This window comes from Aquila chrysaetos, chromosome 26, assembly GCF_900496995.4.
Source record: "Aquila chrysaetos chrysaetos chromosome 26, bAquChr1.4, whole genome shotgun sequence".
NCBI classification, from domain to species: Eukaryota; Metazoa; Chordata; class Aves; order Accipitriformes; family Accipitridae; genus Aquila; species Aquila chrysaetos.
In genome coordinates, this window is record NC_044029.1 from 47,354 (window position 1) to 61,646 (window position 14,293).

The 14,293-nt window shown below is 36.7% G+C and overlaps 1 protein-coding gene across 3 annotated transcripts in view; it reads right to left on the reverse strand.

The window, feature by feature from the left end:
- Positions 1-14,293, reverse strand: part of LOC115336216 (putative RNA-binding protein Luc7-like 2) — a 32,530-nt gene that overhangs the window by 12,434 nt on the left and 5,803 nt on the right. For 2 of the 3 annotated variants that reach the window (XR_005931483.1, XM_030002840.2), the window contains exon 2: positions 9,551-9,645. Coding sequence is in view for 1 of the 3 variants with exons in the window: in XM_030002840.2 (XP_029858700.1) it covers positions 9,551-9,645 (95 nt within the window). In the remaining 2 variants the exon portion in view is untranslated. Of the gene's footprint in view, positions 1-9,550; positions 9,646-11,314; positions 11,386-14,293 lie in introns of those variants that run through there. The other variant, XM_030002841.2, reaches the window with a different exon arrangement.

Here is a 14,293-nt window from a genome sequence, read left to right on the forward strand (position 1 = left end):
CTGAAAAGAGACAGAGGGAAAGTGGTGTTATTTTTCAGAAGTGTTATAAGGAATGAAATTAGCATGACTTTCTTTAACAGTCAAATATTCTGAAGCAAATAATCTCCCCTGTAGGAATGAAAAGACAGTTTAATAAAGCTGTAAGACAATACCAGATCTTTAATAAACATGCACAAATCAGGAAATAGTAAAAGCAGACAATTAACAGCTTATCTTATCATGATGGCTATTTGCATTACAAAGTATCATTAATGTCCTGCAAAAAATGTCGTTTTATTGAAGGTTCAAACAAGTGACTGAAGTGGGACATCCTGTATTGAATTAAAACAGCTTAGGAGAACCAAGTTTCCTGCAAATAACTGGCAATTAAATGTTCAAATGCTTGATCTGAACTGTCTGCACAGTCTATGTGTGTTCCAGTTATATTCATCACCTGAAATAGCTACAACCACAGCACCGCTGTAAGTGCTGCTTAAAAACCGTTCTTTAAGCATTTCAATTAAGATAGCCAAAAATCAAATCCCAGCAAAACATTTTGCAGGTGAGTGAAGAGGACCTGAGTGTTGGACTATGTTCAAGAATCAGGGAAGAAAAAGTGTAGATATTTTACTTGTAATCTAAAACCGTTCTAGAAAGGGCAGGAAGCAAGCATGAACTTAAAAAAGTAAGTAGGCTGCATCACTAATCTTGCATACAACACCACTGAGAAGAGTGCCCAGAATCTTATTAGGTAGCGAATAATGGTTTTAAATTGGAATTTGCATAGCACACACTCTAAAAAAAAAAAAACCAACCAGAATTCACATGACAATGCCATGACACACTGTTCACTTTACATGTGTTTTATGCTTCTTTTCCCTCTATTTGGGTTGGATTTGCCCTCCTCAAGACAGTACATTTTCTGATTTCTTTTCTTCTTAGTGGCAATTGTAAATCCATAGCCTGAAAGGATGGCAACTACTCTGAGCCAGCATTACTACTGAAAAATTTTCTGTCCTCCCTTTATCACTGCATTGTGCCACCCTATGCTGGCACTTCTGCCTGTGCAGTTGAACAGTCTGGGTACTGACTGGGTAAAACGTATCTTAGCAAACCAAAAACAGAGGCAATTTTTCAGCAGTGCACCTTTGTCCAACTTGTCAGGCAGCCACACAAACAGATGTGCTGACAATACGTAGGGAGCAACGTAATAGTGGACTTACGCAGCTAAGGCCTCTTACAGTATCAAGAGGCCACTTCAGAAAATCTTGAACAACTTCAGTAATATTAGCAGCAATTTTGAGAGATGAGGGGGCTGTTAGGGAGAATTGCTTTTTGTTAGATGTCTCAGTCAGAAGACAGGAAATTTTGTCTCCCCTTCTCCTCTTTGATCCAACAGAGTGCAGCCTTATAAATACGTGGCGTAACAGGCAGGGAGCAAGAACAAGCAGGTACAAGAGAAAAGGATTCTTTTTCATTAGCGTTGCTGCTAAAGAAATTATATCGTTGTTGGAACTGCTCCTTAACACATCCTGTATTAGTCTTGGATAATCCTTTGAAAGCACCTTCGCAGAAATATTGCTACTAAATGTCTGTCTTAAAAGCTTTAATAGCAAACCCCAATGTAAAGAGACATAAAAAAAATTTTTTAAACTCTTAAACCAGTTTGTGTATTATATGCAAAATCAGGCTAAAAAGCACTTCTGCCGGTGTAAGTTATGTAGCATCAGGCAAAGACAATCCATCTTGAGGATGATTCACTACTGTCTAAAGTCTATGCTGGATCAGGATTCCTGAGGACCTTAATAAAGAGAGAGCAGCTCGTATTATAATTTGGCTCATATAGCTAGCTGCAAAGTAGATGGACAGCAGATGGAAATAGACAGAAGATACAGTAAGACACATTATTTTCATTTTCCACATATTCACCTTGCAATTTGGTGCAAAGACACGCTGTCCCCCGGAGGCAAAGAACAAGCATTGGTAGTCAGCCATTTAAAGATGAATCTCATTTGAAACAGAAGATGACTATGAGGGAGACTAATGTTCAGACATTGAGCTACTAAAGGCTTAAAAAGAATGCACATAAACTGTTTTTCACTGTCGACACACTGACTTTCAGACAGACTTACACTACCTAAAGTGATTTACAGAGGAGTCCTGATGAGTAAAGCAAATGAAGGAAGGTGAGAACATCCAAGTCCCCGGGTTAGACATAACTAAAGTCTATTGAATATGCAAAGCCATGCTTTGGGGCTTTTTGCAGTTACTGCACTTCTACTGAAGATTAAAACCAGAAGAAAACCTATAGATTTGGAGAACCTTTCTTACAAGGGAAGCTATTCTTGAAGATTAGTCTAGAAAATAGTCTAGGCAACCACATGAGAAGCAGGGTATCAGGATTCCTTTCGCTACTGCTGAGCTTTGCTTAAGAAGCTAGTGCCTTCTACTAACAACTTGCTAACCATTTTTCTATAATACTTTTTTTATTTCTCTAGTGTTAGATGGGCAATTAAAGCTACCTGATTTCCCAGAGCTGAGGTTTAGACAACTGGTCTTTCATCCCAACCTCATACTGAAATGATTTAGTAATCATTTTTGTCATCCCATCCACAAAATGGATAGAATGCCTTTGGTATTAATACAGAAATATGGATGACATACAATTAGTTTAAAAATGACGCATAGCTCTGCTTCAATCAAATCAGGTACCAAAAAAAAGAAAAAAGAGAATCACATGAGTAAAGTATGAATAGACAAGGAATAGCTGGCCAAGGACTTGGGCAATACAGAATCTGAAGAGTTTATTCACAAAATAAATATGCACTGAGAGCAGCTGACACTAATAACTGAATCGGAGACTAAACTCTGATGTGAAGCTGTTTCTGGAACATGAAATTAAGGCGGCTTTCTTTTCAGTTCTTGAGCTACATACAGTGAAATTCCCATTTTGGCACTTTTACAACTACTACACATTCCTTTGACATCACAGATTAGATTATTCAATGTACTCTATATGGAGTGCAAAAAGAGCACAGAAAAGCCAAAGCTACTTAAAACACAGAGGGCTGATGTTGAGCCAAGTGTGCCGTAATAGCACGCATTATCAACGCTTTCAAAAAACAGCATGCATCTTTGACAGGTTTTGAGAGAAGATACTCTGGGCAGCGTTTATGTAGAGAATTCTTTCTAGCTATAAAGATACCCCTACCAAAGCTGTTCACATTCAGCAAGAGAATGATTTTTTTGTTTGTTTGCTTGCTTAGGAATATCTGACATTACTGAAAAATTGTACTGGAGGAACCAGATCTCTCCCTTTATCAAATTGTCAAGGCAACTACTGGAGTCTGGATGAGAATACCCTTGCTATTGATAAAAAGAACCTGCAGATAGACTCAGCATTTGCTGAGATCTTCCTTATTATGGACCTCACTTTTCATCTGCACTAACAATTTTGTTTCTGACAGACTTCCAGACTTGTAATAAAGCCTGTCCTTTCAGAAGGGGAGCCTTTAGGATGATATAATAATGCTTGATTTAAGTCCTCTGACTCCACTAACAGGGTTAACTTTTGTAGGATTTCACTAGCAGGAAAGAAGTGCTGAGCTGAAAAGAGACACAAGTTATTAAAGTTCTTAGCAAACACTGAAAATTCCAGGTATCTTCAGAAGTATAATAAAGACATTTCTCCCTTTAACCATACTCTCACTTCTGAAGACTTCAAGTCCTTAGAATAGATCTTCACTGAAAGACAAAGCCAACAGCAGTCTTTCTTCTTTTTAAATGAGGCATTTCAGTGTTTACACAGTATTCACTCTTATAGCCCGACTATACATTAACATTGAAGTTAGATAACTGTACAGAGAGTAATAAAACAAACTCTTCACCTAGATAAATTAAACCCATTAAAATGGAGTATGGTACAATCAGTTCACTTTCCTGGCACTGGTCAAAGAAATCAAGAATACGTTTCAAAAGGCTGACATGATCACTTGCCAGGACAACAGAGCACTTTACAATTCATCACCACTGGGCTGAAGGCTACAAACTGAGGTAGCTTATGCAAGCCTAATTAATTTGAGTTGCAAAGCTGAAGCAGTTCACATGATCAAATCAGTCCTGAACTGAAAAGCTGATAACATCCAGCAGAATGTGTGCTTTTTGTAACACTACAGCAAATAATCACACTGGCACACCTAAAATTTAAGCACGGGAGTAGTTCCACTGAGCCAACGGGAATACTGGCAAAGAAATCAACTCCAGATTAAAACACCTTACTAACATCTATCTGCAGATGTGTGAACTATCCAAACTTCTCTTCCACAGTAAAAGGAGATCTAGACAGTACGGTCATTGAGCCTAAAAGGATTCAGCCCACCTTGAGAGAGATACCCAGTGGCTGGCAAACTGAATCTTTCTCTAGGCTCCGCTGCCTAGATCCCTTGTGACTCCAGCACAAGCTTCTACACCTAGCTTCTTAGCTGATACCTAAATTTAGATGTCTTAAACTGGAGCTGAATTCCACCTCTAATAAGCTTAAAGTTAATCACATATTAAAGTATATTGCTAAACCAAGGTCTCAATCAATATGGTTTTAGTCAGCAAGAGTCCTGAAGAGCTGAGTGCAATAAATTCATGAGCACCTCAAGATACTGCAGGACTGAGCTGACAGAGCATACTTTGAGGTCTGCATAAATGAAATGCAAGAAGCAACGTTCCTCAACAAATACACATAAATACAAATGCCAAGTTAATCCACTGAGCAGAAAGGAGTTTCTCAACCATGATTTGCAAGACCACCTACAGTATTTGTGGAATTTTTTCAACAGGGAAGCACAATCAAGCCACTAAGAAAGCCAGATTGCTGCAGAAGTGTTGAACTGCTTGGGGTCTTCAAAGATAGCTAGCAGGCTACTATAAATATTCAGGACATTCCTACTTTTAACCTCATTAAAAGTACTTGCTTTAAATCTTCCCACCTTGTCATTTTCATTAGTACTCAGCTACTCATTCAGAAACATACAGAGATAGAGAAAATACCTCCTTATACATCTTGTAAAACCTGCCAAAGACAACACAGAGCTTACATCCAGAGAACGTTCCTTAATAGGTTTGTACCATTACAGGGGAGTCATCTGACTCCTACATATGTAGCTTCAGTCCTAATCTCATGATACAGGTAAACATAAACAAACATTTTGGTAATGCTGATGAAAAATAACTCAAGAACATGGTTTTGGGGAAAAAAACAAAAAAAACCAAAAAAACCCCCCAAACCCCCCCCCCCCCCAAAAACCCCACCCACAACCCAAACCACAAAAACCCCACAAGCCTGATCATCAGCAACTATTAAGGATTTAAAAATTAAGTAAGAGTGTTAACCCTTTAAGACACAAAAATTGTAAATAAAAATTGCTAACTTAGTGGTAAATTATTCAGTGTCCCAGTAGCCAGGGTTTACAAAGTCTTATTAATCTCTCATTATAAAATTCCCAACTTGAGGTGAATGAGCAAACTCTTAAAGCACTGACTTATGCATGTGAACCAGTGCCCAAGTGATCATTATGAAAAAGCAGAGCACCAAACCATGAAAAAGTGTCAGTTAAAACTAAAAGAGCTTTTGTGAGAAGCATTGTCAAGAGCAGGTTCTGAACAGACACTCTTCTACAACCTTGAATACATCACTTCTGTCATCTTACCAATTAGCTTACTATTGCCTCCACAAACTTGAAAACATATTTCAAATAAAAAGATCATCACAGAACACAACAGATTTGGAATTAGAATTTAATAAACTGAAAAAGGATGCTACAATTTTACTTTTGTTTAAATTTTTGCTCTTGGGACTCACTATTCTACCTATGTCTTCCACATAGTCCATTATTCCCATTGCCCTTAGAAGCAGAACACAAAAAATCCAAACCCATACTCTCCCTGTCTCTCCCCAAAAAGTGACAGAACATCATCTCCCGCAGGCAGTGAGACACCGCTGACTGCTTGACTAAGAATTTTCAAGTCTACAAAACCAGAAACCTAGTATCAACAAGCATGTCCCTAAATAAACTGAAATGAAATAAAATAGGAATGTAACCAAAATCTCCTGATTTAAATAGATAATAATTGAAGCTCATTAACAGACAACTAGACAAGTCTATCCAGAAAAGTGGAAGAGGGTAACTGATACAGAATGAACTGTTCTGTCGGCAACAGCAGCCAAAAGAATTAAATTTCAAAATACAGCTAATTCTTACAGCTTTACACTCTTAAGTAAAATATTTAGGGTTCCTTTAAAGACAACTTTATTGTTCCTTTAAATACAAACGACTCTGAAGAAGTAAGACACAGAGAAGCGCAAAAGAAAGCTCAAAAAACTAGGAGCTATGCATTGTTGCCAATCCAGACAACGGAACTTTCCTAGTAAAACTCAAAACTTTACTAATTTGTATGGATGCTTTTTTCCTGAAATGTTTCTAATGTTAACCAAAAGATAAATCTGATCAAAGAAACTTGAGGATAACACCTACTGCAAGTGTTCCAAAAAAGTCTAGAAATAACAAAAGACTTCATACGGTATTCTAAGAAATAACCACACACTTCATCCAATAAAAGAAGAGATAATATATGCAGAAATCTGCACAACAAAGAGAAAGTCTCCAATCTTCCAAGAAAAGTATACACACACTACTTTTACCAATACATACTGAAGCCTGGGGAACATGATTTTTTTGTCAAGGGAAATCAATTCCTTGGCAGAGTTTTGAGTATTTGGCCATTAAGGAAAAGAACACGCTAAATTAACATAGCCTACTCATGTGAGTCATTTTGTTTGTCTTGTGTTATCTCTGAATGTCCTCCTTGAGTGCTTTTGAAAGAGCGGGTGGTTTGGAATAGCAGAGAAGTCTGCATTTTGCAGACAGGAACAGTAATATGCAGTTCATGAGGATTGCACAGATTATCTTGTGACACAAAAAAAATGGCAATTCAGGTCCAGTATTTTACCAATAATCTAGTCAATGAAGACATTTAACGTCATAAAATGCCCCCAGAGAACTTATTCTTTCAGAAGCATAAGATTCTAGACTTGAATTAAGAAAAAAAAAATTCACTCAATCTTTGTTACCTACAGATCTTGAATGCAAAAATGCGTCAAAATTTTCCTATCAAAACTCTGGAGAAAATTCCACAGTCATTTTCCAAATCAACGATAAACTGTCTGGTCACACTACATGCCTCTTCCCCTTTTAGAAACTGTGCTATTAAGAGAGAAGGTCCATTTCTTCAGACCCATGACTAGGTAAACAGCAGGACATCACATGGGTCAGATAAAGCCTGTCTCTTATGAGACCCTTTCCACAACTCCCACTAAAAGGATTAAACTAGACATGTCTTGTGGTACAATGACTAATTGCATTATGAGGAAGAAAAGGAAACAAAAAAAAAAAAAAAAAAAAGGAAGATATATTGACATTCACTGAATAAGGAGTTTATATTAGTACTCCAAGAGCAGCAGCAGAATCCAGTATGAGACAGATGAGAACTTTCAGTGAGGACTTAAATTGGGTAAGCAGGCCCAACCTACATGCTTGGTCTGCACCATAGGAGGCATTATTGCATGATACCTACAACTTTTGTAGGTCTAAAGATAAACATTTCTTATTTGCTAAAGACAGCCATTCTACAAATCTTTGCTTATACAAATTAGACCACAATGAAAAGCTGTCAAATTAATCTTTCAACAGTATCTTCTTGTGGATTCTGACCAATGACTTTGTATGTTTTTACAGCATACTGTTATGTTCCATATCTTCCCCCAACCATGAGCTATTTTGCTCATCACACAACCAAAAGAGTGGACAACATAATAGATGTGTGAAGAGGAACACCTTCTCCCTTTTTTCCCCATTTTGTTTGGACAGTAATGCCCAGAACAATTCAAAATAAAACTACATACGCATTGATACACAAAGCTTTGTTATCAATTTGTTATCACTTACAAAAAAAGAATGACTTGAAGGTAAGTAAATATATGCAAGATGCATTACCTTCAGTATATGCTGAACACACCACATTAACTTCAAGACATCTGATTTTTGTGATATGACAGAACTTTGCAATACAAAAGAGTGTCTTTAAGGATAGGAAAAAAAATTCAGGAAGCCACAAGAGTTATGAAGAAGCTCAACAAGTGGGCCTTTTCTATTCCACTGCCTTTTTTATTAAGACAAATGCTAAGTTCTCTAGTTCAGTCCTACTATTTATTTTGCGTCTTCTTCCTGTGCTTCTTAGCAATTACAGTTGTACCTACTTTTGCAGGGACTCTTTCAAAGAGGGAAGGACAGACTGTAACTATCGGTCTGTCAGTACAAGCACCAAAATTAGTAAAATAAAATTAGTGCGTGCATGCATGTTTGAAGCCCTTTGATCAACCAAAAATGTTATGGTAGTTTAAAATCGCAGCTACTTGGAAAGCATATTAGAGGCCAGGTGACAGGTAAATCAGTTACCAAGTTTACAATTTTGCAAATGAACTTCATTCTGTATTTCATTAAAGGCTCCAGTCAGGTTAGCCATTTGGAATGATACAGCACAGAGAACCAATAATGCTTCAAATAATCCTTAAGACAGGTTTTCCAGTACTTATCTTCCCCTTTGCCACAGGGTAAGAAAATGTGACAACCTGAGTAAGAAAAGCTACCAAAGTGCAGCCCTAAGAATGGTAGGCACACGAGACTGCAAATCATACATCTCTCTACTGTTAATTATTCTAACACCATGGAACATTAGGTTAAATAATCAATGCAACGTAACTCACCTACCTTCCACAAAGAATAAGCTATCTTAAATCAGGCACCACAAGGTAAAGCACAGGCACAATGACAAAGCTACTGCCAACAGTCAAAGCACCTTGTTTGCTATGCCCAGGCAGAGGAACCTCTAATATAGAGTACACAAAGATCCAACAAGTTACTAGTATGCCATAAATGGAGATTTTCAAATTGCCTTAGAATTTGTGAAAATGGCACAGTAACTGGATATTGTACAGTGAGTGTCACTATCACGTTAAATGTATCTCAGCTTGTAGAAACGTAATTATTGGAATTTTCAACTGTTTTCACTAAAACATTTCTGAAGAAAGAAAAATCACCTCTCTTCCCTATACAAATATTTGTGTGGGATACTTTCTCACTACAACATAAAAGTCTTAAGAAAGTAACTTTATAATGTATGCATAAATTGTATTTCCTTTTTTTCTGCTAGTTGCAACTGTACCAGCTTAAAACCACTTTGCTATAGTGCAATTCAGGTAGGTAACATCTTTTTTTTTTTTTTTTTTATGTTATAGCAAACAATGTTGAATTTTTAAGTAATAATTAGCATACAGAACAGGAAACTTCTAAAAATTAACTTCATAACCCATAAATTAGTCGTTTATAAAAGCTCCTCTGAACTACCAGAGTGCACTGGATAGACGCTTGCTGAAAAACATTAAATTAAAAGAGGTATGACAAAGAACAAATATAATACAACTTCTCCATTCTTATCTAAATAAAACACAAGATTAGCTACATACAGTTCCAGAGAGCACATCATGAGGGCAGCAGTTAAGAAGGTGGCTCTTGCACACTCTGTCATCACTGAATTTGATTCGCTGACGGGTTGTGTCACCTGCAATATAGAAATCAACACATCCAGGTTAGAAATCTGTGGAAGCCAAACATGTTCTGCAGATTACATGCAAAGCATTAACACTGCCCTGTCACATCGTGAAGGTCTATGGAAACTAGAACTTAAACCACTGTATGCTTCTTTGCCAAATAACACCAAAACCACAAATACGTGTTTTAATGCTCTATGCTATTTAACAATCCTCTCACACTTCCCCTTCAAATATGCAGCGTGAAAAGTGCTTGAAACAAGAAAGACAGCATTAGGTTAAAAACACTTTGCTACAACAGCATTTGTTAAATGAGCTATATAATGTTCTATTCAGATTTTGCATGAAATACTGATGTATTTGTATGCAACAATTAGCATATAAAAGCAGCCTCATAAACACAAAATTATACACACTGAGTCTTCACCGAATCCCACCTGATACTCATTTTATGATTTTGCTCTTGGATGCAATGCACCCTCTTACTTCTGATGAGAGTAGCATAAAGAGTTGGCAGAAGAATGATTTTAAATGCTTACAAACCTGAAAAAAAGTCAAACATATGGACATAGCCTACATGCAAAATTATTTTACAGATGTTTGCATATCTCTCTATCATAAGCCATATTTTCTTTTCTACATGCTGCTTGTTGGGCTGGGAACATCTCAATTATATCTTCGGCATTGCAGGCTGTGGTTCCTGCATCAGCAGAAGCATCAACTGAGGTCCAATTGCAAGTTTAAATAACCCCATCTTGGAGCAAGACCTAAAGTCTTCAGAACAAAGTAACCAGCTGGTATTTTGGGGATGAGGGCGGGAATACGTCTTCCTTTGAGTCATAACATAATTGTCACTAGTTGAGATTCAGAAGAGAGATCACTGCTATGGCTCTCTTGTTGTTAAGACACAGGCATGATAAAACACCTTAATCTCTCTTGGGATGTATCTATTAATTTTTTAAAACATAACAACTTGTTAAGATCTCTGATCACTGAAAACCTACTGGTGAATTACTGAAGCAAAGAGGGCTGCTGGGGGAAAAAAAGACATAAAATGATTTCAGATAGCAGCCTTTTCCATTTCATCAAATATTTTAAAGAGTGTAGATACATTCGGTAGTTATTAAAGTTTTTTTTATGGCTTCATGACCTGAAATGCTGAGAATTTTGAATCTATTAAACAATTCAAGATGCCAAATTCATTACTGAGGTAACTACAACAGAGGGGAATAAATAAAAAGCCCGTATCTTATCAGTCAAGCCTTTCTTACTATTATGTAATCAGATTTTTAAATATCAGTTCTATGCATAGGATGCTAATATATAACATTTTCAGATGGGCCAAGTTTCAGATTATTAAGCAAAAAAAAAAAGTTTCCAAAATCACCACATGCTTAATTTGCCTGCAGGATACAACAGTTAAAACCTGTAATCCACAGGCTAAAGACAGCTTCAAAGCAGTTCAACAATAGGTTTTCTAGAGGGTGACCTTACTGCTCAGTTATACTTACACTACTAAAAATTTAGACCAATCCCCTTATAATCATGCCTGCTACTGCAGTAAAAAGTTTTGAGTTTGGCTTTTTTTGCTTTTTAGGAGGTGGATCCGTATTTTTTTAAACACGTAATTGCGTTTGTTCCACATTCATTAACACATCTGAAAAGTTATTGATAACTCACGGCTCGGCGAATGCGGGGCCTTTCTGACACTCCCTTGCAGATTGATGTAGGCAGGCAAAGATACATTGAACCTTTATAAATAAAACAAGGGGCCAGATTGTTCAGTTTGTATAGAATAATAGACTCTGCCAGCAATTTTAACACAGCATCTAGAAATACATGTTGACTGTAAAGATTCTTCTATATAAAGACACATGAACAAAATCAAGAAAAGTATTTTAAAAAATACAGCTGATGGCCTAACAGCACTAACCTATCAGAGGTCAAGGATTTATCAAGACCAGAAAATTGCTGAAAGACTCATGGTTCCATAGGTAAAGTTGGCAAGTAGTATTTTCACAGACATTACCTCAACATCTAGATGTAGCTTTTTTCATACCTCTACCACAACTAGGAACTGATGCTACAGCTGCAGTACAGTCTTTTTTCATTTAAGTGGCTAGCATGATAATCACAATTATCAAACTGAGATAAGACAATATAGGAAAAATTAAAAAAAAAAAAAAAGTAGCAGAAACTGATCAATGACAGCCTCAAGAACATGTTCCACGTTTACATTTTAAAAGTTTATTCTTTCTGCACTGTGCCTTCAGTCTAGTATTTAACAGACTTTCAGAAGGCTCCCATACACAGAACATTCAGGTATTTACCTTTTCCTTCCTATGAAAAGCAGTTTCATACATTTGCATTTCTTTTTAATCTATGCTGTTTCAGAAGGAAAGGTTGATCAAAATGGTAAGGTGTCCTATAACTATGTCCTAACAATGACTGAATTTTGTGTCCCTCTGGCAGCTCATTCACAAATCTGATAGCCTCAGAAGAAAATGCTTTTATTTCTTCATGAATTTTGTGAGCTCCAATACCCCTAAATAGTGCAGACCTGTTGGCAAGGGCAGAAAACACATTCTGCTGCTGACCTACAGATCAATCATCTCGAGTAGGTGATGACCTGGGGTCTACACAGGTTGCTGCTGGGCGAGGACGGAATGAAACCTACAGATCCACTATACACCTGACATTCAGCCTACAGCAAAAGACACTTTTGCAGATGCCTTCTAAGAATTACAATAACATGAATAGATGCGTTCTTAAGCCAAGGACTTCATCATTATGTCAGATAACCAAGATGCTACTTCTCTTTGTCAAAACGTACTTATGTTGATACACTCTTTGTATTGGCAGTCAATCAGGTGAATGCTAAACAATGTTTAAGAGTATTAAAAAAAAACAAAAAAGGCTTTATATATTCTGTAAGAAGAAAACAATATATCTAGGTGCCAAGTAGCTGCAGTCATCTAAGTTTTAGAAGTATCCTTAAACATTTATAAAGGGGACACTACCACTGACGTTTCAGACCTTATTACAAGTTCTATTTTAATAGGTAAATAATTAAATTAGCTCAGAATAGCAACTTATTTAACCCTCCCTCTGAAGAATAGCAGAGTATTCAACTACTTGATCTTTAGGACTCATGCTCATTAAAGAAATCAAAGTAATTTAGCAGGGCACTGCAGGAGTCAACATCTACTACTATAAGCCATCCCTGTGTTTCCAATTAGATCTTCTCCATAAAAAAAAAAACACCACCATACGATTGATAAAATTTATATGGAGATGCAGAAAAAATGACTTAGATTTTCCTCAAGATGCAGCAGCTTTAGTTTTACTTAAAGTACCTGGCCCAAACCACATTTCTGTAAGAGATGACTTTCCAGATGAATGGAGAACTTTGAAACAGAGTTGAAAACATTCAAGAAAAAAAGCCAAACATCAAGGAAATTTCTACACCTGCACATCTCATATCCTTCATAAGCATAAGGAAACTGCACACTAGAGGCACAAAATTAGAGAGATGACAGCAGTAATGTAAACTTTCTAAAGAAAGTTTTCTAGTTTGTATTAAACATACCAACTACAAAAGTAACATCAATATTCAAGACCAGTGCATACTACTGACTAAGGAACATCCAAAGGTTAAGTTCACAATGCGCATTTGTACTATACAATTCACTTTGAAATCCCAAGTCTAAACCATCAAAAGCCTCCACAATGTCATTCCTGTTCAGTATATTTTAATCACAAATCAGCAGAATGAACGCTTACATATCAACAATACTTAGCATTATAACATGCTTATAACAATGATTTATTTGATCCAGCATCTCTTACTATTCTGATGTATCCTAATACACTACAAACAACAATCCCAGTGCACTGATGAGAATTACCCTTTATAATCCAACTGTAACCTCTAATCCAAACTAATGGCGCAATCCACGCAAAGACAATGATGTGCATTTTCATTACCATGCTTTTGACTTCCTGCATTAAGCTACATCAACCAAAACCGGTTAGCTTTCCACTCAAATTTTTGAAGCATGAGTCCCAACATGTTGGCAAGGGACTCTGAAAGCTTTACTCATGAAGAGCTACTAACTGGGTGGAATATCAGGTTAAAGAATGCATATCAAATTTCATCAGCAAAGCAAGCCCTGTATAACAAGTATTCAACATCATTATTTAACTGAGGCTTATGCACTCACAGAAGATTCTGTTCCTGCTACACAACGAACGGGCAGCTTATTCTGATATTCTTGTCACTAACACTGGACGTATCTTTACCACAACACCTTTAGAACAATACACTTCTAAGCAGGATTGCTTCTGGTTTACACTATGACTGAATTATTACTTGTGAATGGAGAATATAATGAAACCATTTTTAGCTAATGCATTACAAGTAGAAAAATATAGGAATGATTTTCTATGAGGTATGAATATGCCCATTTGCTTCTTCATAAATGCCATTTCATATGGTGTCCCAAATCCAGAGTAGAAGAATTCCTCAAGTCCTTCACCGTTCCCCTCGTTTTTAAGGGCTAAAGTACCAGAACTTTATAACGAAGCCAGCAAACACACACAATTCACTAAAATATGATCGTTGTTCTTAAAGCCTTCTGATCACTCCTGATCGACAAA